Here is a 27,157-nt window from a genome sequence, read left to right as displayed (position 1 = left end):
GCTGCATTGGCCCACATATTCGCATGTCTCGGTAACTATCTTGCATTGTCCGCTAGTAGCACTATGTCGTCCGGATACATCAGCCCATGGACCGTCTGTTGTACCTTTTGTCCACATTACGAATTTAAGATAGATGAAACCTTAATCCACTGTTTCCCAGTCGTCATTTTATGCCCTTGTCATAAAGCGTGAACATCAATGAAGACCGAGTACATCCTTGCTTCAATCCTCGGTGAATATCCACTACTTCAATGTTGCATTTCCGGCCTTCCTGTACAATATGTACTCGGTTGTCCCTATACTCTTAAATGTACACGCTCTGGGACGTATCTTGCCATTCAAGAATAATCGTCATCTGTCTTGCTTGCATTTCCTTCCTTGAAAACGGTGCGCTTGCTACTTTCAAGTCGAGAATGCTCCGTTATGCTGATAACACGCATGCCGTTCGCGACATGGAAGTACCAAACTGGCAACGGTAAAGAAAGGAAATGCGGACAAGAATGACGACAATTATTAAACCCCAAATTAAACCCAGTGTTTAATATTGATTAAGCGTGTATATATATGTATATATCAGCAGCGCCACGACGTCCGAATCTAGGCCTTCGTGCTTGACAAGCTTCGCCACAGCCAGGGTTCAATACGACCCAAACTGGTACGACCTAGGTGTCGTTTCCGGCGGCGCCACCAGGCGCCGCTACTATACCTCAATCTCCACCGCAGCATGTCCACATAAAAAATTCACTTGTAATAACCTACTGTTGCGGAGTTAACGCACTCTATATCGACAGACAGTATATTTATACCATGTCCATCAAAAGCTTTAAGAATCGTCCTTCGCATATATTAAGCCCATTCAAATAAAATACCCGGAACAATGTCTGCTCAAAAAATATCTTTCGAAACTTTTGCGAAAACGGAAACCGGCAAGAGGCGAAGACGACAAACGTCGCGCGCGACCTACGTGATGTTGGCAGCGAGCAAGGCGGACAAACTTATTGCACACAACTTAATTTCATTTTATTTCGGTTTCTTTCTCATCCTCGATTATTCATCTATTGTTTTTTTTTCTATATCAGTCTAACACCCGGTTCGTGGCCTATCCTCTGCAGGGGATTTGTGCCATTGAATAAGGCGTCATCATCATCATTATCATTGGCGGCGAGAGAATGACGTGGCTCGTAAAGAAGCGTCGAGCACTTCCAGTCTGCCATGCAAGGAACGCTTCGTCAGCAGAAGTGTCAACCACGGGGAACCGGGCTATAGGGAGACAACGTATCAGCTGCCAGATTCCCTTCCCCGAAAAGACTTTTGAAGACGACCAGAAGGCGTCTGAACAACGTGGGCAGCAACATGGCGAGGTGGGTGGCGCTTCAACTCGGCGACAAGCGGGACGCCATCTTTGGCTGGCGGACGTTGGCTCTACGAGCCGCGGCCGCCGCGGCGACCTGATTTTCTCCAAAGTGACCAACCCGCTGCGGAACATCCAGCGCAGCAACGGACTACACGGCGTATGGGACAACACAGCGCACAACGTCATCTGCACTACCGACATCCTGCTGCTGCTCGGTGAGGTGCCCGCTACGAAACGCCTGCTGAAGGTGATCCTTACGAACCCTACATTATTCACAGCTTCACGATAGTCCCTTCAAGGCCTGTGCGACACTGCGCGGTCTCCGCCTGTGGCAGCAGCTAGCACTGTGCGACAGCGAGCGGTCCCAGTCCGCGGCGGCTGTTAGCACTAAAGGTACCTGCTAGGTATGACGAATATGATCCTTGACTGTAAGCTCATCTGTACATCAATTTGCTACCGCGAGCGGTCCCATCCGTTGGGTGCTATCGCCGAAGTGAGCTGCTCTTTGGACGTACAGAGGGCGGTCCCAGCCCGCGGGCGCTGCAATCGCCGAAGGGAGCTGCTAGACATGACGAAGCTGCTCTTTGGACGTACAGCGGGCATGCCCAGCCCGTGCGCGCTGCTATCGCCGAAGGGAGCTGATAGGCCTCACGATGGTGGCCCTTGATTGGAAGCTGTTCTACCCATTAATTTGCAACCGCGAGTGGTCCCAGCCCGTAGGCCCTGCTATCACTGAAGTAAGCTGCTAGACATGACGAAGCTGGTGTTTGTACGCTGTTCTGCCAGTCAATTTGTAACAGGAGGCTGTCCCACACTGTGGGCGCCGCCATCACCAAAGAGAGCTGCTAGATATGAAGACACTGGTGTTTGTGTGCTGTTCTGTCCATCAAAGCACAACAGTGGGCGATCTGATTGTAAGCTGTTCTGTCCAACGATATAGAGCAGTGGGCTGCAGAGATTGTAAGCTGTTCTGTCCAACGAAATACAGCAGTGGGCTGTAGAGATTGTAACTATGTGCAGCAGTGGGCTGTATACATTGTAAGCTGTTCTGTCCAACAATGTGCAGCAGTTGGCTGTATAGATTGTAAGCTGTTCTGTCCAATGATTGTAAGCTGTTCTGTCCAACCATGTGCAGCAGTGGGCTGTGTAAGCTGTTCTGTCCAACTATGTGCAGCGTAAGCTGTTCTGTCCAACCATGCGCAGCAGTGGGCTATGTAAGCTGTTCTGTCCAACCATGCGCAGCAGTGGGCTATGTAAGCTGTTCTGTCCAACCATGCGCAGCAGTGGGCTATGTAAGCTGTTCTGTTCAACCATGCGCAGCAGTGGGCTATGTAAGCTGTTCTGTCCAACCATGCGCAGCAGTGGGCTATGTAAGCTGTTCTGTCCAACCATGCGCAGCAGTGGGCTATGTAAGCTGTTCTGTCCAACCATGCGCAGCAGTGGGCTATGTAAGCTGTTCTGTCCAACCATGCGCAGCAGTGGGCTATGTAAGCTGTTCTGTCCAACCATGCGCAGCAGTGGGCTATGTAAGCTGTTCTGTCCAACCATGCGCAGCAGTGGGCTCTGTAAGCTGTTCTGTCCAACCATGCGCAGCAGTGGGCTGTGTAAGCTGTTCTGTCCAACCATGCGCAGCAGTGCGCTGTGTAAGCTGTTCTGTCCAACCATGCGCAGCAGTGGGCTATGTAAGCTGTTCTGTCCAACCATGCGCAGCAGTGCGCTATGTAAGCTGTTCTGTCCAACCATGCGCAGCAGTGGGCTCTGTAAGCTGTTCTGTCCAACCATGCGCAGCAGTGGGCTATGTAAGCTGTTCTGTCCAACCATGCGCAGCAGTGCGCTGTGTAAGCTGTCCTGTCCAACCATGCGCAGCAGTGCGCTGTGTAAGCTGTTCTGTCCAACCATGCGCAACAGTGGGCTATGTAAGCTGTTCTGTCCAACCATGCGCAGCAGTGGGCTATGTAAGCTGTTCTGTCCAACCATGCGAAGCAGTGGGCTATGTAAGCTGTTCTGTCCAACCATGCGCAGCAGTGGGCTATGTAAGCTGTTCTGTCCAACCATGCGCAGCAGTGGGCTATGTAAGCTGTTCTGTCCAACCATGCGCAGCAGTGGGCTGTGTAAGCTGTTCTGTCCAACCATGCGCAGCAGTGGGCTGTGTAAGCTGTTCTGTCCAACCATGCGCAGCAGTGGGCTATGTAAGCTGTTCTGTCCAACCATACGCAGCAGTGGGCTATGTAAGCTGTTCTGTCCAACCATGCGCAGCAGTGGGCTATGTAAGCTGTTCTGTCCAACCATGCGCAGCAGTGGGCTATGTAAGCTGTTCTGTCCAACCATGCGCAGCAGTGGGCTATGTAAGCTGTTCTGTCCAACCATGCGCAGCAGTGGGCTATGTAAGCTGTTCTGTCCAACCATGCGCAGCAGTGGTCTATGTAAGCTGTTCTGTCCAACCATCCGCAGTAGTGGGCTATGTAAGCTGTTCTGTCCAACCATGCGCAGCAGTGGGCTATGTAAGCTGTTCTGTCCAACCATGCGCAGCAGTGGGCTATGTAAGCTGTTCTGTCCAACCATGCGCAGCAGTGGGCTATGTAAGCTGTTCTGTCCAACCATGCACAGCAGTGGGCTATGTAAGCTGTTCTGTCCAACCATGCACAGCAGTGGGCTATGTAAGCTGTTCTGTCCAACCATGTGCAGCAGTGGGCTATGTAAGCTGTTCTGTCCTAGCATGTGCAGCAGTGGGCTATGTAAGCTGTTCTGTCCAACCATGTGCAGCAGTGGGCTATGTATGCTGTTCTGTACAAAGACTGTAAGCTGTTCTGTCCAACCATGTGCAGCAGTGGGTATGTAAGCTGTTCTGTCCAACCATGTGCAGCAGTAAGCTAAGTAAGCTGTTCTGTCCAACCATGTGCAGCAGTGGGCTATGTATGCTGTTCTGTACAAAGACTGTAAGCTGTTCTGTCCAACCATATGCAGCAGTGGGCTATGTAAGCTGTTCTGTCCAACCATGTGCAGCAGTGGGCTATGTATGCTGTTCTGTCCAACCATGTGCAGCAGTGGTTATGTAAGCTGTTCTGTCCAACCATGTGCTGCAGTGGGCTTTGTAAGCTGTTCTGTCCAACCATGTGCAGCAGTGGGCTATGTATGCTGTTCTGTACAAAGACTGTAAGCTGTTCTGTCCAACCATGTGCAGCAGTGGGCTGTGTATGCTGTTCTGCACAAAGACTGTAAACTGTTCTGTTCAACCATGTGCAGCAGTGGGTATATAAGCTTTTCTGTCCAACCATGTGCTGCAGTGGGCTATGTAAGCTGTTCTGTCCAACCATGTGCAGCAATGGGCTATGTATGCTGTTCTGTACAAAGACTAAGCTGTTCTGTCCAACCATGTGCAGCAGTGGGTATGTAAGCTGTTCTGTCCAACCATGTGCTGCAGTGGGCTGTGTAAGCTGTTCTGTCCAACCATGTGCAGCAGTGGGCTATGTATGCTGTTCTGTGCAAGGACTGTAAGCTGTTCTGTCCAACCATGTGCAGCAGTGGGCTGTGTAAGCTGTTCTGTCCAACCATGTGCAGCAGTGGGCTGTGTAAGCTGTTCTGTCCAACCATGTGCAGCATTGGGCTGTGTAAGCTGTTCTGTCCAACCATGTGCAGCAGTGGGCTATGTAAGCTGTTCTGTCCAACCATGCGCAGCAGTGGGCTATGTAAGCTGTTCTGTCCAACCATGCACAGCAGTGGGCTACGTAAGCTGTTCTGTCCAACCATGCGCAGCAGTGGGCAGTGGATGCGCAGCAGTGGACTTTACCCAGCATGTGGCTTCTTCCTCATGGACCAATGTAACTGTGAACTCTGGGTTAATTTTTGTCTCTGGAACTCTTCAAGCAAGTCCACAGAAATGACCCCACTAAAAGTACACGTGAACTGCAATGTAGCTGTCTTCCACCGCTGAGCTAACGTGCAGTGAGCCTTAGTGAAATGTTTAGTCGCCGAGATACCTGCAATCTTTTCAAAAGTATTTGTATCTGCTGCCATGGATGAACAGCCACACTCTGCCTCTGGTAACTTCCAGTGAGGCTGTCTGATACCGGTGAATTTTTAGTATGAAACTGTGCTTGTGTGTGGCTGCTGAAGCAAGTCCACACAAATCCTCTGTTAGCTTCTGGTACAGGTGAACTCATAATGCACCTTTCTGTCTATGACTGCTGAAGTGAGCATGCTGCAAGCTTTTATTTGTGCAGTAGCCAAGGTACCTGCGACGACTTCATCAATATTTTTCTGTGACCACGGAAAGGTCACATTCAGCTTATGTTTATTTGCTTTGAAGCCTTCAAGCGTATGAACACTCATGGTGAATTTGTGTTTGTGACCACTCAAGTACAGCAAGTGTCTTGCAACTTCTAGTACCTGTGAAATCAGTTTCGTATTGTGTTGAAGCAAGTGTCTTGTAACTGCTTGTCTATCTCTGAACTCTCGAGTACTGTTCGTGTTGGCAACTGCTAAGTGATCCTTCAGTAATTTTTTTAATGCCCAGTGTGTCTATAAAATATTTAGTACTGTTATAGTGTGCGACCACTGAAGTAGCCCTGCAGAAAGTCTGGAGTAGCTTCCTTTATGGCTAAGACACCTGTAAACTATCCAGCAAATATCGCATTTATATGCCTGCGACCGTTAAAGCGAGCCTGCCCACAGTAGCTCTCCTACTAACTTCCTTTGTACCCCACCCTTGCAGAGAGCTTTTTAAAGTTCTTTAACTGGCCGAGGTGCATCTGCAAATTATTAGCTCAACTGAAATGGTCTCGTCACTACACGAAAGTGTTTGTTTGCTCTGGTGACGTTTACCAGAACTTGTTATGAATGCTAGCGCATTTGCTCTATAAATGGATGATCATACAGCAGCTGTCTGTGTATATATGATCACTGAACTAATCTCATGTAATTTTGTTAATGCCTAATGTAGTTGTGACATCTCTAGTGTAACTTGTGTTGGTGTAACTACTGAACATGGCCTAGGGAAAGGCTGTGGCAAGCTAAAGTGGCTAACATATCTGAACTGTTCAGCAAATTTTGCATTGATGTGCCTTCGACCACGGAAGTGAGCCCACAGCAAGCCTCATGATGAGTTGCATAGTGGCCCCATTGCAAATTCTTAAATGTTCTTGCTACCCAAAGTGCATTTGTAAACAGTTTCAGTCATGTGCACTTTTATTAACCTTGGTGCGGTATAAATAACTCCTAATGGCTGAGCATGTATGATGAAATTATTGAGTTTTATTTGTTTGCATTCATGGGCTTTACTGAAAACTGCTGAGTGCATTTCAGAGTAGAACTTGTGGTCTTCCTGCAACTGTTTTATTGAAATAAATGCTGTATTTTTAATGAGATTGTCAAATGATTCAACAGCCTGCAGAACTAAGTTCTGTAGCTTCGTTCCTAGCACAAAAAAAAGTATAGCTTGCATGTCTGTATGTTCTCAATTAATGCATTTTTATCAAGTTGTATGTAATGTATTTGCATAGCATAGCAGGGCACCATGTGCACAATGCTTAGCTGCACTGCACCCTTCATTTAATGTGCTCTGAGATGCGATGGGCTGTATTCTTTGCCTGTCTGCTGGTACTTCAGCTTTCCCACACGACACAGTGAAAACACGCACATAAGTTTTAAAAAGCAAAGCAACAAACCGATCCATCTGATTGCGGTCAAGCTCGAACGCAACTGCAACGCTTCTATCGAGTGCGCCGTGCTTCTGTACGGCATTCCTCCCACCGCTGCCGCGGCGTTCAGAAAAAGGCGACGGTAGTGCCATGGGGATTTTCAAGAAAATATGCTCAGTGCGAAGCCTTTCGTGGACCCACTCTCCCAATGTAGTACACGCTACTTGTAGGAGCCGCGTGCCCACTCCCTTGGTTGATTGGATTGTAGGAGCCACCCTAAACATTTTCTCCCATGCGTAGTGTTGTCTGGTGAATACTCATTCAACCAGCACCCGGCGTTTGAGAATCTGCCGCTTCGAGACGAGCGGAGTCGGCGCTCTTGTCTTTATTTTCCTCCGTGTTCCTGCTCAAGAAAGCGAAATTTCATTTCCCAAGGCGACTTCCTTTACCTTTCCTGGCAGCTCAAGGAAAGGCCGAAGAAATAATAAACGCAGCTGCTAAGAAAAAAAAAAACTAAATTAGTGCGAGCACTCAACCTTTCACGAATGTAAAATTAAACGTGCACCCACACAAAAAAGATACAGTCGAGCACAACTGTTTTGGGAATAAAGGTGCTTAATTTTTTGTTTCTTTACAGGCTAGGCATAACGACCGAAATCAAGTGCGACCTACGTGCGCCGGATTGACCAGCGTCGTGCGCATTAAGGCAATGTCACTACATGGCTGTTAAAGAAGAAATTAGTTCTTCTTTCTTTTTTTTTCCTGGTGCAGTTGTCTCTACTTTTTCTCTCGACTATATTTATGAGGTGTAGGAACACATCTACATGAAAATGTTTAATTGTATTAACCTACTGTTCTGCAGTGAACATAAACTAAGTGTTCCACGTCCAGCAACTGCTTTGAAATCGTCCTTCGCATATGTTAAGCTTGTTGAAAAAAAAATACCCGAAACTGTCTGCTTGAAAACCATTTTGCGAAACTTTTCCAAAAAAGTAAATCTACATGCTGTATTTCTGGCAAGAGGCGAAGACGACGAAGGTCGTGTGCGATCTACGAGGAGTTGGCAGCGAACAACCCTGACTTACTTATTGTACACGCCTAATTTCATTTAATTTCGCTTTCTTTCAAATCTCATGGAGGGTAGAGGTACACAGCGAAGCTGTGTACCTCTACCCTCCAAGAAAATTTGCTTGTCGTAAGCAAAAAACTCCCCATACGTGGGCCGATCCCGGAGATAGTGCAATACCGGCCCGACACGCGGCGGAGGCGAAGCCGACCTTAAGCAGTCCCCATACATGCGCCGATCCCGAAAATAGTGCAATTCCGGGCCAACTTGCGGCGGAGGCGAAGCAGGCGTTAAGCACTCCCCATACAGAGGGTAGAGGATTACCCTCCAAGAAAATTGGAGGGATTATTTTGTTTACTTAGTCGTTAGTTATGAGGCAAATTAGTTCGTTAGTTGTTTTAGTAACTTCAGTTGGTTATTAGTTATGGAATTAGCTTAAATCATTTGTAAGTTTATGTGCATGGTTAGTTTAGTATTTATTAGAGTCGTTACTGAATTGGTTAATTTTGCTAGTTAGGTCATTTGCATTGTGTTTACTAAGTTGGCAATTTACAGTCACATTTAGTTAGATTGGTTAGTTAACACTTGGTTTGGTTGGTTAATTACTTAGCTGCTTACTTATTCGGTAATTATCAGTTAGCTTTGTTAGTTGGTTTAGTTACCTAAGTTAGTAAACATTTAGTTAGCACACAGTGAGTTCAGTCAGATAATTAGCTAGTTCCTTATTAGTTATGGGATTAGCTAATTAGTAAATTTAGCCATTCAATTAGGTTAGTTAGGTCCCCTTGAAACTTGACCGGCACGTAGACACTCAACGAATCTTGGGTATTGTCGATATCACGAAGCATGTTGTCTCTACATAGAGAGATGCACCATGCAAAACCAAGCGCGAGCAACTAAAACCAGTAGCGCAGGTCTTTTACGCTCAAGTACAGAAAAGGGCGAGGCGTAATCGCTTTGTAGCAAGTTCATAATGATGGAGCAGTCCCAAGTGTACCTTTTTACACATGAGCTAGGCCACTGTTACAAATGTACGTGAACCTGTAAATGAAACAACGCCTAATAGGTGTTTTGAAATTGTTCGCTATAAAATTGTTGAACACTGTGCAGAAACGGGGCGGTGATTTCCACATTGGACCGACAGTATTCGGACCGCGATAATGGCAGCCGACCCTTGCACAAACGCAGATGTACGCATAGAATGACTGTGGCGTCCGTATAGGGCGTCTGCTTCATTGCCTGATTACATTCTCGATTAGGTGATCATGGAAATTTATCTGAATCCCCTTTTAAATGGCACGATGACAAATAGTCCCTTAGCCTTCTTGAATTAATCAGGTATAGAACTTTGTGCAGCGCTTTCGCAGGAGGAGAACTTTTCCATATACATTTCGTTAATCTTTATATTTTTTCTCTTCCTCAAAACTTATCTATCCACCGTTCGCATCAATATCTTCCCTGCATTTCTTTTCCCCCCACTTTTTCCCTTCTTGCGCCAGCAGCACGGTGCGTTTACATACCTACATAGCATATAAGTCCCAGTTACATGTTCGGAGGTCAGGACCTTCTCATATTGAGGAATTCCTGAAGTGCTTTGCTCTAGGTCGAATAAGTGGCTTCAAATGGGCGCTTCTATATTCTGCTAGTCATCCACAAGCATTTTTTAAAGCAAACTCCAAACTGTTTGTATGACCCACTGATAGAAAAAAAAAATGTATTTTAATACTACGATATGAAGTTCGGCAGAAATTATATCAAGTTGAAAATAAATTTATCTTGCTTTGAAAGAAAAATGGACTGTCCGAGAGAAAGCAAAAATAAATATAATATGAAGACTAAAATTTCCGGCAACATTTTTATGTTCGTTTATATAACTCACTAGTGTATATATCCTGGACATGCCTATTTATGGACTGCCAGCGGACGTTCAAAACGGGATGTCCCATGGACATTCCGCGGGGATATCCTTCGGACATCCAAACAGGATAAGGACTTCTCCTGTACGTCCCATGGACGTCCATGTTGGATATCCGGATGGATGGACGTAGGGAATTATGATGGACGTCCCACGGATATCCATGGTTACTTGGGAATATCACACAACACACGGAATTCTGCGAATTCTGGTTGCAGCGCTCTTAACCATGTTTTCAAAGAACGAAGCCTACACGACTGTCGTAAAAGGAGCTGATGATCGAGTGTTTTCCAATTCAAATAGTGACAGATTTCTACTTTTACGACGACTGTTCATGCTGAATTGCCTACCTGGGCGCCAAGTCGAATTCCTGGTTTTTACTACTGTCAATCTGCTCTTGACAGCGCCGCAAACCAGAGAGAGTGTGTGTGTGTCTGTGCCAAAAAATAGTAATAATGATAACACTTAGGTCTGGGCGCTGGTGCACAGAAAAACAAAAATCCAAAGAGGTAAAAATGTGAATTAAAAAACTACGATCAAGAGTGATGGGATAAAAAAAACGAAAAAACAAAACAAAAACTACACAATAACACAATTTTGAAACATGGAGAACGTGTACGGAAGGAGAGAAGACAAGAAAAAAGTGCCAGTGGAAAGAAGGCTCAAAAGAAAGCGCTAAGCTCGGCACAGATAGAAGACAATTAACAAAATTTCAAAGATACCAAGAATGAGAATATGACAGTTGTAAAGACTTTACATTCTGTGGAGATGTGACGTGCTGTCTGCTGAAAGAGGAAGGAAGCAGGGCGTATGTCCCTGGTAGTCTTCTGTGGAAACCATAGTGACAGAAGCTAGTGGTTCCGAACATGCAATAACGCCACTAACCTCTTTGTATAAAAATAGAACGTTGGTATGGCTACGTATGCAGCTGAGGGACGGAATCGTAGACTGGGGTAAATGAAGTTTGCTTGGTGCACGATGCACATTCGGTGCTCTCCGAAATCCATCTCCCCGGACCATCGCCTAAGCACTTCTTAAAGCCCCCGCTGCGCGTGATCTTCTCCAGTTCATTCCCAGCTGTCTCGATCGAGTAAGAGTCACGGTCCCACGGTCAAGGCACTGCACAGGAACGCCTCCAGCCTGTTGTGATGTAGCACAACGGCAGTCGTCGGGCCATGACACTCGGCAGAGTCGTAATCCCTGGCGCACACTCGAAGTCATAAGTCGGGGCACCGCAGATTGTTGAGTTGACGATTGCTGCTGCCGCTTTCTGCGTCCCTCGCAGTGGTTCATCCCCGCCGCACGGATGTACAGCACGAGGGGCGCTGAAACATTGCCACGGGAGTTCGAGGGCGCGCCTCCAGGAACATCCTGCCGGTGCAAGCTGCGACTTGTGACGACTACGGCATTTTGCCGGCCGCCGCTCGACGTCTGTGCTACTGTATTCGTGTATTGTCACAGGCTTCACGTCGCTCTGCCCGACAATGAGGTCAGAAAACGATGTCTACAGGGGGTGTTTTATTTTACTGTTATTGGAACTTCTAATAATCACCCACGACATGTAGCACAATTCTGCTTCTTGAGCTAGATCACTCTCAGAGGCCGACATTATCTTCAGAAAAAGTTAACGTAAATATTAGACAAATTACCATATCTTCATAATCATTTTAAGTTAATTACTGCCCACACTGCAAGTTAAAATTATATTCGTTGACTTTAAAGTCCTATCTACTAAGGACTGAAAATGACACCAGTTTCGAGATATGCGTTACCAAATCTTGCGAAGAAATGCATTGGTGTTCCAGTGACTTTGGAGGTTCACTGCATAAAAGGGCACTTTGTGGAAAGTGCAACAACAGTGCATTTTTACGGCAAGTTTGACTGCGCTATCTCAAAACTGGTGTGTATTTCAAAATTTGTTCTAACTAGATGTAATTCGTTGAAAAGTTATTTTTATGAAATTATGTTAGTCAGTTACACGTATTGATTTCCACCGTAAGTTATGTATATCTCTTCCGAGTATTACAGATTAATACGTCAATTCCTCTCTTTGCAACCTAAAAGTGATGAGATTCTTAAGGTAAAAGACGGTTTGCCATTCCGGGGCAAGGTATTCTGTAAATGTCTGCATAGTGGACCGTCAATTTCAGCTGCTGCTGATTGACTGAGCTGTACGATCAAAGAGACAGGCTGGGGCAGCCTTCCTTCTCGCTCGTACCCCAGCCAAGCAGCACTTGAGCAGCTGCCGCAATGGACAGTACACTAGGCGGGCACTTACAGAATACTCCCCCCGGTGTTGCATTCCCAACACGTGCACTGCTGTTTAAATGTAAAATGCAAGTATAGATACTACAACTTTCCGTTATACGGCACTTTCATAGTCAATTCGAAACCATTGTGACCGCCTTGGCACAAACCCATGGAGTGTCTCGCCCTGCATGGTTTTCTAAAATTGATCAGTTGAAAAATGAATGAGAAAATCTTCAACATATCAAGTCTTTCACATCTTCTAGAGGGGCTTCAAGTTCTTTTCCTTTCCTAGAAAGACATCAAACAGATCAGGTGCTATAAATGAAGCAACGCAAATGCCAGTGTTTCTTTAATTAAGTGAATGTAAGGGTAATCGATTACATTTTTTTCTGTAACATATACAAATCTTTAGCAGGCTCCTTTGCACAAGCCTCGCATGGATCTCTTCGCAAGCATTATGTAAAAATACAGCGCGCAAAACGCTCCTGCATCTTCTATGGGGGCTAACTGCCAACGCTGTCTTCAACAGCTTGCATGATTTCACACTGAGGTATGTTGCAAAAAAAGTTTCCGTTTTGTTTTTTGTCCATCCACAGAAGGGGATTTCAGTGGAATCAAAACATAGAGGCACTTGGCAACTTGTCAGAGTTGCATGCCGTAAAGGGGTCATGAGTCACCACGGCGGCAGCAGCAGGCATTTCCTTCCAAGGCTAAGCGCGCAGACGCTTAAGGTGACTTCGAAAAAAATGACACGAAGTTCTGTTGCCATGTCAGCTGCTAATCTTACGCAATAACTTTTACCTGGCTCGTTCTCTTCTTGGAGTTTTCGCACAAAAGAAAGAACTCAGGTTGCGTTCTTGACTTGCGCTGCTTTCTTCAATCAAGACCGTCAAACCCACTTCTACCCATGTTACAGCTATAGTTATTCCATTTCATCTAGTACATTCTACTGAAAGTTTTTCTTTGAGTTTTTTTAAATCTTTGCTTGTACACTTTCCCGAGTGTAGTTCGCCCAGTCTTATCCAAACGAAGAAGGCACAAATTGTTGCTGCCACGAGATAGGTAAACTATTGACTGGCATTATAGTGAAAGTCTATGTCTGCAAGGAACACAGATGATCAGGAAAATGACGTCTGTATTACAGGCCTGTTTATCATTGATCTGAGCATGGATTAGACGGCATCACAACTCTTTGTGCTGTGAATGGTAATGCTAAATGCCATGTCTGTATTGATCTGTGTTCTTTGGAAGTACAGGTAACTACCACATTGGTTTCTGCATGCTAAATACATCTATGGATCATGAAATCTGCTCGTGCTAACAGGCCAGCTAGGCATTGAACATTTAATACGGGTTCAGTACTGATCTTGTGCACATGGCAAACTTCCTATGTTCATATTTCTTAAAATTGAAAATAGTTATTTTCATCACAATGAGCAATGGAGTGTTTCATCTTTAGAAAACAGCAGTTTGAAAGACAGTGAAGATACATTCTCCTTTTTTTTTTATTTTCGTACAAGAAGACACCGTGAGGGCAACGTGTTGCCGGATAATGGCAACCACATGCCATATTGTGTTTTTTCCTTTTCTCAAACACTTTATTAAGCACCCATATGAATTCGGTACTGGTGTGTCATCTGGTGATTAAAATTCAAGAAAGAGATGTGTGTTTCTTGTGAGAGAAGCGAATGTTGCACGTAAAGCACATTAATGCTGTGGTTCCTCTTTAAGTAGGCTGTTCCAGCTTTTGCCAAGTTTCTTTTACAAGTGGCCAGTGCCCCATGTTGTAATCCCAATGCCCACAGCTGGAACTGGCTTTGTAGGCCTCCTCCTCTTCGCCACTATGATTCATTTCATAGACAATAACTCCTTGTCAGTCCACTTTGGTGCAGTGTCCTTTTCCTGCTTTAGCATATTGCTTCATCGCGCCCTAGGGATCTCTTCCAGTCCAGAATCTCACATCGCTTCGTGTGGGATGGCTTCATCAGGTTCACGCCATATTTTTTATTGCTGGGAGGCAGGCGTTCAGGGTGACCCTTTCTTGCTCGTCCTGGTTGCTTGTGCCCTTTATTTCAGACATTGTACCTTGAAATAAACAGGTGCATTTCTCGTGATATTTGCCACTTGGACAGCTGTCGTGACTTTCTGCTTCCTGCAGTACACTTTTTTTGAGCCGACTTGATCCATACAAGGATGTATTCAGTATATGAATAAGCACGACAATGTGCAATTAGCACAAACTCTTCACTGAGGCATGCACCTGCGTTCAAAAATGTGTTTGCATGCATGTGTGTGTGCACATATCTCGTTCATGTCATATCCTGTTCAGATATATGAGATCACAGCCATTCTTTTTTTCTATTTGTTGCTGTCTGCTATGGCTGCTTTGTTGCCATAAGTTCCCATAAAGCACAGGAGTATCACACAGGCACACACTCAATGTTGCATTGCAGTGGCAGGATCAATGAAATTGAGGGTTCAAAGCACTGCCTGGGTTGCTACAACTGATGTCCATCGTCTGGTTATTCACCTCATTTCACCAGCACTGCTAAATCACGTCCCTAATGTACTTGTTGCCTCCTCCTCCGGTCCATTGCCACCTAACCCCAGGATAAAGTGCACAAGGCGAAATTCCCGTTATCGTGAACTCGAACATAAAGTGGAAATCCAGGCATTTTGCTGCCAAACTCGCATGCTGGTATGTTTATTATGGAAAATGCTTAGGCACGTGAGAACAAGCGGTTTTTTAGTAAGGCCATTCTCTTCTACTATATCTGTCCACAACAACAGAAAAATGTGGGCTTGCACGTTGCCGATTCCAGGCTAGTTGACTTGATACAGCTTCGCTTGTTCAACTGAATGCACAGAATTGACACTCTCATCGAAAGCCATACTCATGAAGAACACACAAAAACCAAAACTAGCCCGGAATTTCTGCGAGTTAATGTGGACTGAATGCAAATTGCACTTTCGTTATCTGAAACTTTACAATTGTCATAAATTTCCTAAGATGTCTGACACCATGGCTACCGTGGAGGTTAAAGAAAAACTGCCGGAGTGAAAACTATGTCCCGAAATCGAAGCCGCACAGGAGGGGCACGGTAAAACTATAAATAAATATAAAAATTATGAAGAAGCGCTTTTCGCACACTTCCGACGAGTTAATCAACCGCCTTGGTTAATCATAGTTAATTTCACCGGACAGATACTTATCTACGTGTATCCTTGTATTACTGGTTTTAGTGTGAAATCTGAATATTCTGGCATATTGTACTGGGGATGACATCATCAATATCTTGAAGAAATTACTGTTTTCGTTGGAAATAACCAGCTTTTATTTTCTAATTACCCTAGCATTAAAATCACAGAGCCAAGCCACTTAATCTGTAAGTGGACATCACCCGACAAGGCTCTATTTCAGGTGATGGAAATAAGCAGCATACACATGAATGTAACTTGAGTGGTTTACATGTTTCTTTTTCAATTCTTGCAGTTCACGTAAACAGAGATTCACTGTATCGTGGTTGCGACAAGTTCTTTTGATGTTGTAGTCAGGGCAACACAGAGGAATATGGAAGACGAGAAGAAACATCACACGTTCAGTAAAGCAAGCCCGAGATTATAAGAGAGTAGATGAGGTATTCCAATTTGGACTGAAATGTACTAGTGAACGGAGTGACAGAAAACATCACAAACAAGGCTGAAAGAGCACACGAATCCCAGACGAGGTTCAAGATGTGCATCTTTAGTCGGAGAATAAGAATGCATGTGTTCAGACATTTAAGCAGACACTGTATGGGCATATAACACATCAGTGAAAGCAAATAAAATTCTTATAGAGTACCACGAAGGTACAAAGGGAACCTAGGCGAATTTCTCAGAAAGGAAGATGGGCAGTAAGAGAAAACATTTTTTAAACTCGGGGTTCGAATTTTTTATTGGGTATTTGACAATCTTTCCATGAAAAATTTTAAGCACAGCTAGTTGGCACATATTAAATGACTTCTTATGAACTGCGATATATCAAGATATGACAGCATGATGTGCCGTGCAGTTGTTGCTCTTGTTTTCAATAAAACTTGCAGTACTTGGAAATATTCAGTCACTTTATTTGCGTAGTCCAGGCAAGGACTATGCCCGCCAGTCCTGTCACCATTACGCGCGCATGCTGCCCTCCGGCTTCTCCGATCGCGCCATAATCTTGGCATGGCAGCTGGCACCATTGTTACAGGCTGCACGGTCCTGTGTTAGGACAGCAGTTTCAGGTTCTTTGATTGTTTATTTCCCCAGCAAGAGGGGAAGGGTGACTGTTATCACCTTTGACAATGCCTCTGCCTTATTGTCAGACTAAACGCCGTACGCAGCAGCCACACCACATCAGGGAGGAGCTTTGTACAGATCCCAACTCTCTTGCATGCGTAATCATGCGAACGACAATTAAAATTTGGAGTCGGATATCTCGGAGCACATACGCGCCAGAAGAATTCTTCCAAGTGATATGGTGTAGAAACACGAGTCTCTCTAAATTTTCAATACAAACATACCCACTTACTGTAGTCAACAAAAAGTTAACTATTGAATTTTAGTTGATTGGGCTGCTGAATGCGATAATTATCATCTCACTTTGCACCACCCTGGCCACATAACTTATTTGCAAAGGTGGTCCTCGCGTGCCCCAGTGGCTAATCTTAAGAAAACCATAAAGCTTAATTTTGAACACCCCGTAGTTTCCACACGCAAACGCTATGGGTTCTTTCGCCCTTCTTGCGGAAGCTCTTCCACGTCCCTTAAGACATCGGAAGCCTATACAAATAAGGTCACTTTGCAAAGCTAATTAGGTTTACTAGCAATTAAGTCTTAGGCAACTAATGAGAAAATCTGTGAACAGAAAACAGAACTCTACAATCTTTCTAGTTTCACTGAGACATCTTTCCTTTTGATGCTGCTTATTTTCCCGGTCTCATCTCCTATTAATATAAATTGAAAACTGAGCTAGTTGGTCCTTATTCATCTTGTGGTTCATGCAGCGTTCACAAGATACGAGGACATTGAGAAGAAATGCACAGCGCATCCCTCGTGCATTTTTTTGTTTTTGTCTTCATTTTTGGTGAACGCTGCATGAACCACAAGATCATCATCCCTTTCCTCACTTTTCTGCTTATAGAAAATTTCCTGTCCAAGATGACATTCTGAAATAGGCGCGGACAGGGTTTTGAACCGGAACTGAACCTTTATTTTCATCTGAACCAGGATTGAACCAATATCTTTTCCACCATCTTGTAACCAAACTCAAACTTTTTGGAGGAAATGTTCCGAACCAGTTCGACCACAGGTTAAGCGCATGGTCACTGTTGTGGAAATTCTGTGAGAGCAAACGACATTTCTTGTGACACTTGATCACAGCACACAGAGTGCGGCCTTGGGAACAGTCATGTAGCTCACCACAGTGATCTGTTGGGCTCATTAAATTGTATGCACAGTCAGCTAAACTGAACACTATCCGTATAGTTGACATGCACTGGTCTGGACAGCGCCACCGATGCTGCCTGGTCACAAAGGAAACTGCTTGTGCTCAGGGCATGTACTGTATTCAGGCAGAGTAGCACCCTCGTTGTAACCGTCATGTACATTTGTTTTAATGTGTGCTTTACCTTGAGTGACTGGTGTTGGTTCTGCAGTACGATATTGGCTTCTCCACAGCAAGCGCAGGTGGCAACAACTGGATTTTGTTTCGTGGTGTTTGGCTATTAATAAGCAGCTTTGCCAATTTATGTAATTGCAGGTTATCGCTATAGATTTTAGATCGTATTCCTTTTTATCTGCACGACAGTTTGCAAGCACATTCAGGAGAAAGCCATATGAAACATGTATTGTCACAGAATGCCAACAAAGCTGTATTCTTCTGAGATCTTCATTCATCTCACTAGAAATGTAGCACAATGCATACCGAATTCTGCTCTAAGTGTCCGGACTACACTTGTTTGTTTGGTTTCAGTCAACATTAAAGGGACACTAAAGAAAAATAAGTGTAGCTATTTTAGTAACTTATCCTTCTACAATACAAAAAAAAAAAACACTCATACTGTGATAAGAGGCTTGGCAAGCCAGGAAAGATGGAAGAGTGAAAGATGGGGAGGGGTGCCACCTCCCTGAAGTTCCTGCACTAACACGGTATGACGTCATGGATTTTGACAATGTCTTCCTGGGGCTGGTTAATGTGATGAGGTTCAAGAACTTTTACTTATTCAGAATGAGCCAAATACGAAACAGTGCTTTGAAAGAGTATGCGATGTCACACTGACGTACCGGCGTAGGAGTTTTGTTGGAAAATTCAAATAATGTAAGTTTGACCTTCATTTTCTCTTCTAGCAATCGACCCATTACAGTAAAATAAATGATAATGCGGTTCTAAATGTATAATTTATCTGCTGAAACTAATCTAGTGTTCCTCTTTAGTGTCCCTTTAGGAAGCACAACTTTTTACACACATGAATTTTTAAAATTTTTTGTGGTGGCTATGCATATAAGTTAAAGCGCTTTGATTCCAATATTTATTTGCTCACTCGAAATATTGTAGCTATAAATTCATGGATTCATCAACTTTTGCAAAGTTCACTGATCACTTTCTAAAAACAACACTACCTGCATGCTGTCTGAGAATTAACCAAGTGCCTTTATTTATGTTTAGAAAAATGAACGCATAATACATGGGTAGTTAAATGCTAGATTAAGTATTGTCATATTCTACAGTATGGATCACGAGCGCCAGCAGCATTACATGATTATACTCACAAAACAATTTCGGCTCACTTAATTTGTTTTACTAAATAACTGCAGTATGGTGTCCAAATTCCTCGAACGTAGAAGGTTCGACGAATTATAGCCTCTTTATTTCGGATTAGTGAAAAACCTCACCTTAATTGAAGCGAACGTACTTGGTGTAGGGCTTCTTTAGACAATGATTCATCTACATTGCACATTACTGTAGGTAGTTGCAACGTGGTATCACAAACTGCTGACGCAAGCATCAGTCATCCTAACGTAGTGGTTGCAAGCCACACCGTGATCATGTCACCGAAAGCTGGATGCGCACCCCATAGATCGTTATTTGCTCTTTTCACTGTCTTTTCACTGTCACGCTCTTTTCACTTTTTTTATCACTGTCTTTAACGCTGCACTTGCTTCTCTTCATTCGAGATGAGATGGCAAGCTTAGTCCCCTGCATTTGCTTCTTTGAGAATGTCCAGTGCCCTTCTCACAATCTCTGCCCCAATTATCTTGTCATCCAAAGCTTTCAATGCGGTTGCTGCCATTGCACCAACCTTCGCATCACCGATGACGGGTGACAATTGGCCCAAATTTTTGTCACGACAAGTCCAGTAGTATTTATCTTTTGCAGAAGATATTGCTGAGCAGTAATTTTTTAAAAAGTCTTTCTATATCTGCCAGGCCTCAGCAGTACGCACGCGTTTAGCCCTGTTATACGAACGCTTCTTTATACTCCTTACTTTGCGAAGAGACTTGTTCAACCAAGGGCTGGATTTGTCGTTAGTTATGGAGACTATCGGGACGTACCGGTGTACGAATGCAGTTCATTTTTCCTTGTAGAGTACCCAGTTGTTATTTTCAGATTGACAATTAAATAAAGGTAGTAGCACTTTACAAAAAATTCTAGTTTGGAGTTAATCTCATCGTAATTTGCTCCGTTATAATTGTGAATTTGTTTTGTTGTTCTGCCAGACACTGGCTTCGTGATGCTAACAGCTGATAGAGGTTATGATTGCTAAAGCCGCTCATATCTGAAATGGAAATTATTGTGTCAGGAGCGTTTCTGAAAACTATGTCCAACATAACGGAGGTGTGTGTAGACACCTTAATTATTTGGGAGAGGTTTATAACTATTTGGAATGGGTATTAGGTTCACATTTCTTCACGAATCATGGTAACTTGATAGCTATGGCATCATACTGCCGAGCTAGTAGTCTGTGTTCAGTCCAAGCTGAGGGGGCCGCATTTCGGTGTATACTTAATATTAGGTACAAGTCTTAGAATTCCAGGTAGTCCAAAATTCTCTGATTTTTCCAATTCGGCGTACTTCATATAAGTAGGTTGTTCTTTTGGTGCGTAAGGCGAGATAATTTTTTTCTAATTGACGTTGCTTAATTCTACTACTTCAGTTTTATTCACATTACGGTGATAGACGATTTAGAGCATATAAGAAATGCAGCAGACTTCAGCTATTCTCTCGGCTCTGCACTTGCTTACTCCGACAGCAGTGAGGACGACCATCTGAATTATTTTCTGTCTGCTTGTTCCTCAAATAATTGGGTTTGTCCCTACAGGGAACTGGACAAGAAAACATCGATTATATGTAACCCGCTTTTTAATGGGTAGGATGCGGTCATATATAAGCTTCTTAATTTAAAGTAAGAATTTCAAAATAAAAGAAATGGACATTATAATATTTCAAACAGTAATATATTTATGTGATACTACGAAAAGAATGCTGTGGATTAGATAAAAAGGTTTTGACTTCTTCTTTGTGATGTACACAGCTTCCTTTTTGTATAATATTGCAATGCATGTTGTGTATGTCGAGCTACACACTTAGTCGGACTTTACCATTCTCAAACTCCCTCTGTCTAAGGGAGCTATATTTATTCAATTAAAGCAAATAACTTTAAAAAACCTTTTGTTTGTAGTTGTGTGCAAAAGACATCCAATTATGTTTTCTCGAGATGGCTCTATATTTTACTATTTAAATATATTTGGTTCAGATAATATTGGTACGTCATGTTTATGTTCATTTGAAAGGATCATCAAACAGTTTTAAAGTTCCTGCTTAGTGATTAATGAACATTGAGGCCAAAACTTCTACTGACAGGGATGCCACAAGCAAAATAATGCAGTGCCATCAATTAGCATTATTCTAAGTTTTACGTTACCTTCTCCCGATCAACTTGCGTTACCATTGCTCGAATACAGTGAACAGAACGAGTTGACCTGGCTCTTTCAGTACGTCCTCTAAATACCATTTCACACATTCTTTATCCTCGCAAACGATTCCTTCTGAAAGATCTTCGCAGTCATCTTTTCTCGTTTTCTTGTTAGCACACCACCAGCAACATTGAAAAAGAATCAGGCAGGCTGTATCAGGGACGCAGCCGCAGTGGTGCACATGACGCCTTGTGCGTGCTGCTGAGGGTGTGTGCGCACTAGGATACAGAAATGACATAACCAAACAAACAAGTGACATTTATTCATGCATTACGAAGCTTATCTGTGCTGAACTTATCATACAAATAGAGTTGAAACCATGTACAAATATATTCAAGTGCCAAGAAAATCCCATTGTTACAACCGATAGTTGTTATAACTAGGTAGCTAAAAAGAAAGCATAGGAGATAAATATTTCAATTAGACAGAAAGAAGTACAATCAAACCCACTTATACCATTACCAATTTTAACACTACTAGGGTGAGCACCCTATGAACTTTTGTGTGTGTTCTATTGGGTGTTTGCACAGAAAAGAGAAGACACACGAAATCCGGGAAAAGAAAAAAACATACGAGCCACTTCGCCACACTTTCTGTGAATGCACCCCGCACGGCACACCTTCATGCCGTGGACTGTCAGGGACTGACAACCAATTTTCACGGCACTATTTTTGCTAGTGCAGTGGAAAGGTGCACTAACAGGTCAGAGGTCAGGCTGTCTAATCAGAAGTGGTGATGCAGAAAATGCTGTGGAACATTTTTTATCAGAATTTTTCTATCTGCAGTGAGGATGTAGCCGTTCACTGGAAACATGCTCAAAATGGTGATATGCAAGGACGGTAGCAATTATACGCCGGCATTAGTGGGAGACAGATGCCAAGTGTGGCCGTGCTGTAACAAAGTATGAGTTTGTTTATCAAGTCGATGTTCCTACGATTCATGTTTTCTAAATTCGTAAATGATTTTTATGATAATAGCTATGTGTTTTCGGGGTTTCCTGTCCTACTGCTTTGGTATTTAACCGGTCAAAACGAAACCAATTGGATTCATAATGAAAAGACTCCTTTACATGTGATACGGAGTTCAGCATGTTGCCGTAGCCATGCATGCGTTTTTGATTTCCAATAATGCTCAAGTGTCTAATAATATGGCAACAGCAATTTTAAGCAATAGTTATGATGTACTTTATAACCGTCGACTTACGTACAGTAATCTCATAGAATACATCCGAAGTACCAAGACTTTACCCCCAGATCTCGCCACTTGCTGGTTTAGGAGACTTTCTTTCCCAATTTAAAATTATAGTTCCTACTTAAATTGTGAACAGCGTCCTCGATTCTCTCACTGTACATCATGGTCATTACATTTCCATCAACATTTCACAATACAGTCTGGCCAGTTGTCAGTCCCTTTAACTGTCTCGCTTCCACCGACGTTGGTGAGGGGGTTAAAGGGGGACGTGCATGCGAGGCCGGCAATGCCCTGTGAAGACATGCCATACAGAGTACGCGGCATTAAGGTGATGTGACAAAGCTGCATAAATTCATTTTATTGCATGGACAGTCTAGGTGCATTTCTGCTGTCGGCGTCACTGTTGCCCTGATGTTCCGTATGAAGTCCAAAGGGAAGAAGCGCGTCGTCTGCCGTCGTGCGCAAGGCACCAGGCGAGGGGAGTGAGGTGGGGGGGGGGGGGGGGGAGTGCGTTCTGCTCCGGCGGTGTTAGAGTTTGGCACAGCCGCACGGGCCGTATATTGAAAGTGATCAGCGATGCGGACAGAGTGCGCGGAGTGCTGTTAGCTTCGTGTGCACCGTGTTTTCGCCGCTTAGTTCGCATGGAAGCGAGAGGTAGCACGGAGGTCATTTCGTTCGCTGCTGCCGCGCATCCTATGTCCAGCATTTTAACAGCGAGTTTCCGTGGTCATTGAGTGAGATGTGTTCATGTTTGCTTGTGCGCGTGACACCATGCTTGTGGATCCTTGTGTGACACCATGCGCGTTGACACCATCCTTACTTCGTATAGATGTCTGCTAATTTCCTATCACAATCGATGCTTTGCCTTTCCGGCGAAACTGCGACTTCACCACCCCCCTGTTTTTCTTTTTTCCGGGGCAACTAGACGAAGGCGCGCCATGCGGGGTGGACGGCGCAAAAGTAGGTGTGGCGAAGCGGCTCACCTTTCTTTAAGGTTCTTTTTCTTCTCAGCGCATACACTCAGTAGCCAGACTTGTTATAACTGATAACGTGGCATGGGAGCATTACAGTAAGTGGTTAAATTTACTCTAATACACATACAAAAGTTGATGGTGCATCGTCCTCATCGTTATATCCAATATATTTTTAAAACCGGTATCGTTATAAGGTTTCGTCGTAGTGGAAGTGCTGTACGGTCCAGTTTTGCAATCATGCTCGCCCCCCTACCCCCCATTAGATACATCGCCCTTGTGGCCGAACTCGTTGTCGATGAAGACGGGTTGAACCGCACTGCAGTCAACTCCCAGCGCCCGTGATATACTCAGGCACACAAGTAATCCGCTCTTGCTTTGGTCCCACACTGTGACAGCTTGTTGTGCCCTGGAGTCTCTTGGTGGATGCTGACTGGCTGCTGGTGTCGTCTGCCTCCAGTGTAAAGCTACTGTATATGGCTGGGCAGTCAGATATAGTAATCCTACTCCATTGCGGTTAGTCGGTGACCACCCTTTAGTGGCGTGCGGGGCTGCCGTGTACCGCTCGAGTCCGCCGCCAGTGTAGATGGTGGGGGCTCCTGCGTCGCGCATTCTATGGAGACGAAAACATTCTATGCCTTGTTGCCACGGCACTGATCGAAGCCACCACCACCGCCATTTTGATTATCTCGCCACCTCGAACAGGCGCTCTCGCACGCTGATTCACTGGCAGCTGTAGCCACCACCGCGGCTATAGGCCTGGCTATTTCGACGTTCGCTACCAACCTTCTCGCTATTTGGTGCTTTTCACTAAAACAATTCCCCGCTGTTAGCAATGGCGCCGACGCAACCTTCGTAAGCCTATAAACAATGGCATGGAAGCTCAATAAGCGCGACGCGTTGCATGATGCTGGTTCCCGAAAGTCCGCTTCGGCTCTATACACCAATGTTACGCGCTGAAGCATGGCAAGAGTAGAAAGAAGCAATTGTCTCGGTACACAGAATGTATTGCTTAATTATACACGCATGTACCCGCCGTATCCCATCACTTTTCGAGCACCTATACGCCTAATAATTGTACTGGAAGGCTTCCAAAGCTATTTTGGATGTGCCCTGTGGTAATTTGAGCCCTTGGGGGCAGTAAAAGGTAGTGATTCCAAAGGTCGGTCGGTATCGGCGACAAAAGTTATGGCTTTGCGACGAATCGACTCATATCTATTTGCAGAGGCCATACAACGCACGGGAAGTCGACAAACCGCCTCTCAACGAAAGCGAGGGCACGAGATGGTACGAACGTTGTTATTCACCGCCATCACCATTTTAGCGACTCACTGTACGTCGGCATTTCACCTTGGCGTCGTTCATAGACGCATATTCTCTTGTCGACCTTCTAGCATCATTATTGGGTGTTATACCTTTTTTGTCTAGTGCGGTAAATCTGATCAAAGCACTTCTGCCATTTGGAATGCACATAAGACATTTGCCATCACCTTTTGTCTTGTGCCAAATTAATTGTATTGTGACAAACTGACGGCGCGAATTGTTCTAGCTCATTTGTAATTTTATGTCTGTCTTGCACCCAGGCAAATATCTTTGTTCTCGTTAGCCTAGAAAATTATATAAGTTTGCAAAATTAAGTTTCTTGCCTACCCAAATAAATATATTTGCAAATACCGTATACGGCATACCGTCCGTGGCAAGGTAAGCCTAATTGGTCACAGTTGGCTTTGTGTTTTGCTTCACTGTTGAGCAGCACTTACTGATTGTACAGTAATAACAAGCTTCGCCAATCGGCTACAGATTACTGCTGTACTACTTCACGTGTTCCAAAAAGGCCTTAATTTTTCTGCTCCGAAACTGCTCCAAAATGCTGATGTGGTTACTTCTAAACTGCTCCAAAATGACATTTTCTCCTGGTCCAAAAATTGCTCCTGCTCCTAAAATTGCTGCAAATCCTAAGTTGGCTGGACCACCACTGCATTATGTATGCATCCCCTAGTGGCACATATGTCAAATGCTGAGCAGTTCAGAATAGGGCTGCCCGTTTCATTTCACGCAATTATGACAACCATAACAGCATAACACAAATTAAGCTCAATCTTTCACTTGAACCCCTTAGTGCTCGTCGTGACATTGCCCTTTTATGCCTTTTTCACAAATACGCATGCAGCAACAGACCATTCCCATTTCACCTTGATGCTCCTTCCATCACATCACGTCGGTTGCATAATCACTTAAGTTTCACGCAATTATATGGGTCAACTCACACCTTCAATGCATCTGCTCTTCCACGCGCCATACGTTTGTGGAATGATCTTCCAGACAACATTGCATCCGAACCAGACCACGATAATTGCCGTCAACGCCTGCACTCTTTCTTTTCGCAATAAAAACTTGCCACTAGTATTTCCAGTTTTATTTTACTTCCGGTGCCATGTTCTGTATACTACCCATGTATTTATTTATTTGTTATATTGACAGCTTTAAGACCAAAGACATCCGTCATTTTTTTGTACCACTGCACGTGTTTTTTTTTTTTTTCTTCAGTATCCCACTTTGTGCCCGACTGCATTACTTATATTGATAAATGTTTTTACTGTGCACGCCATTAGTTCCTGCGTTTTTATCATGCGCTACCATTGTGCGTATTTTATACCCTGCCAACTGTTCATGCGCCTAGATTTCGCATACTTGTCAGTCTATCTTTGGTTGTAGTATCTTTTCTTGTTACTGTTGTCATTGTAATCGGTATACTTTATAGTTCTTGTATCCAGTTTTTCCATATGTATAATGCCAGCCAATATTTTTTTTTTCTCTCTTCGTGTTATCCTTTTCCCGCCCGACCTTGTACTTGCCGCCATACCGCATTATCATCGATTCCTCTCCTTTATGTTAAACTGCAAATCTGGGCCGTACGTTGTACACCGACAAGTTACTTTGTACTTTCTTTATTACCCCCCTTACTCAATGCCCTGTAAAGGGGCCTGTAAGGTATGTTCAATAAAAAAATTTGAAAACATGGCAAAATTCAAGAGGACGTAGCAAATCCAAGAACTTGTTTAATATAATGCACTATTGTATCAAATGTTCAGTGTGTTTTAGAGGCCCCTATGAGGCCGATATTATATGTACGGGTTTTATGCAGGAATTTATTTTTATTACGCAGAAGAGCGGTGCGCTTACTGGCTCTACATATGGCGGTCAGCAACAGGGGTGATACAAGCTAATTTGAGGTGCTAGCATTCGCCATGCATTTAAACTTCGTCTATATATGTCCACAAATATATACGCCGAGATACCGACCGACTCATCAGCAGACAGCATGCAGCCAGTACTCGTAAGGGGGAAGGGGGCTGGGGGGGAGGCAGCAAGGCAAACATCGCTTTGAAACTCCCTTAATGTGTGCGTTGGGGGGCAAGGCGGTGTCTGTAAGAATATCTTGTATGAGCACTGGACAGGGAAATCAGCTAATGGATGTCGGGGAAGATGTAATGACAATGGAAAAACCAAAGATTAACTCAGTAAATACGCGCGTTCTGACATTATGGCGCTCATTCCGCAAATAAACGCAAAATGAGCTTGTCTTGTCAATATAGTAACTGGTTGCACATAATTGATTGGTGGAAAATGTAACTGGATCACAGTGAGTGTTACGGAGTAAAAAAATGTAGACGATCGATTAGAAAACTACCAAAAAATCTAATTACTTATACGTAATTCGTTACGTAAAAGTTGGACGTTGATGAAGGCTCGCGTCTGCTATCGTTCGAGAAGTCG

At 44.1% G+C, this 27,157-nt stretch overlaps 2 protein-coding genes across 4 annotated transcripts in view; one reads left to right on the top strand and one right to left on the bottom strand.

Moving 5' to 3' along the window:
• The window catches only part of LOC135901568 (uncharacterized), a 1,085,637-nt gene that overhangs the window by 501,405 nt on the left and 557,075 nt on the right, over window positions 1-27,157 (bottom strand). The window lies entirely within an intron of this gene.
• Window positions 780-27,157, top strand: part of LOC135901571 (uncharacterized) — a 30,787-nt gene continuing 4,409 nt past the window's right edge. The window contains exons 1-2 of one of the 3 annotated variants that reach the window (XR_011511112.1): window positions 969-1,569; window positions 11,257-11,460. Coding sequence is in view for 1 of the 3 variants with exons in the window: in XM_070531119.1 (XP_070387220.1) it covers window positions 1,170-1,569; window positions 24,606-24,667 (462 nt within the window). In the remaining 2 variants the exon portion in view is untranslated. Of the gene's footprint in view, window positions 1,570-11,256; window positions 11,461-24,605; window positions 24,668-27,157 lie in introns of all 3 variants that reach the window. The other 2 variants (XM_070531119.1, XR_011511111.1) reach the window with 2 other exon arrangements.

Source organism: Dermacentor albipictus, chromosome 1 (genome assembly GCF_038994185.2).
Source record: "Dermacentor albipictus isolate Rhodes 1998 colony chromosome 1, USDA_Dalb.pri_finalv2, whole genome shotgun sequence".
NCBI classification, from domain to species: Eukaryota; Metazoa; Arthropoda; class Arachnida; order Ixodida; family Ixodidae; genus Dermacentor; species Dermacentor albipictus.
This window is presented reverse-complemented; position numbering and strand designations above follow the sequence as displayed.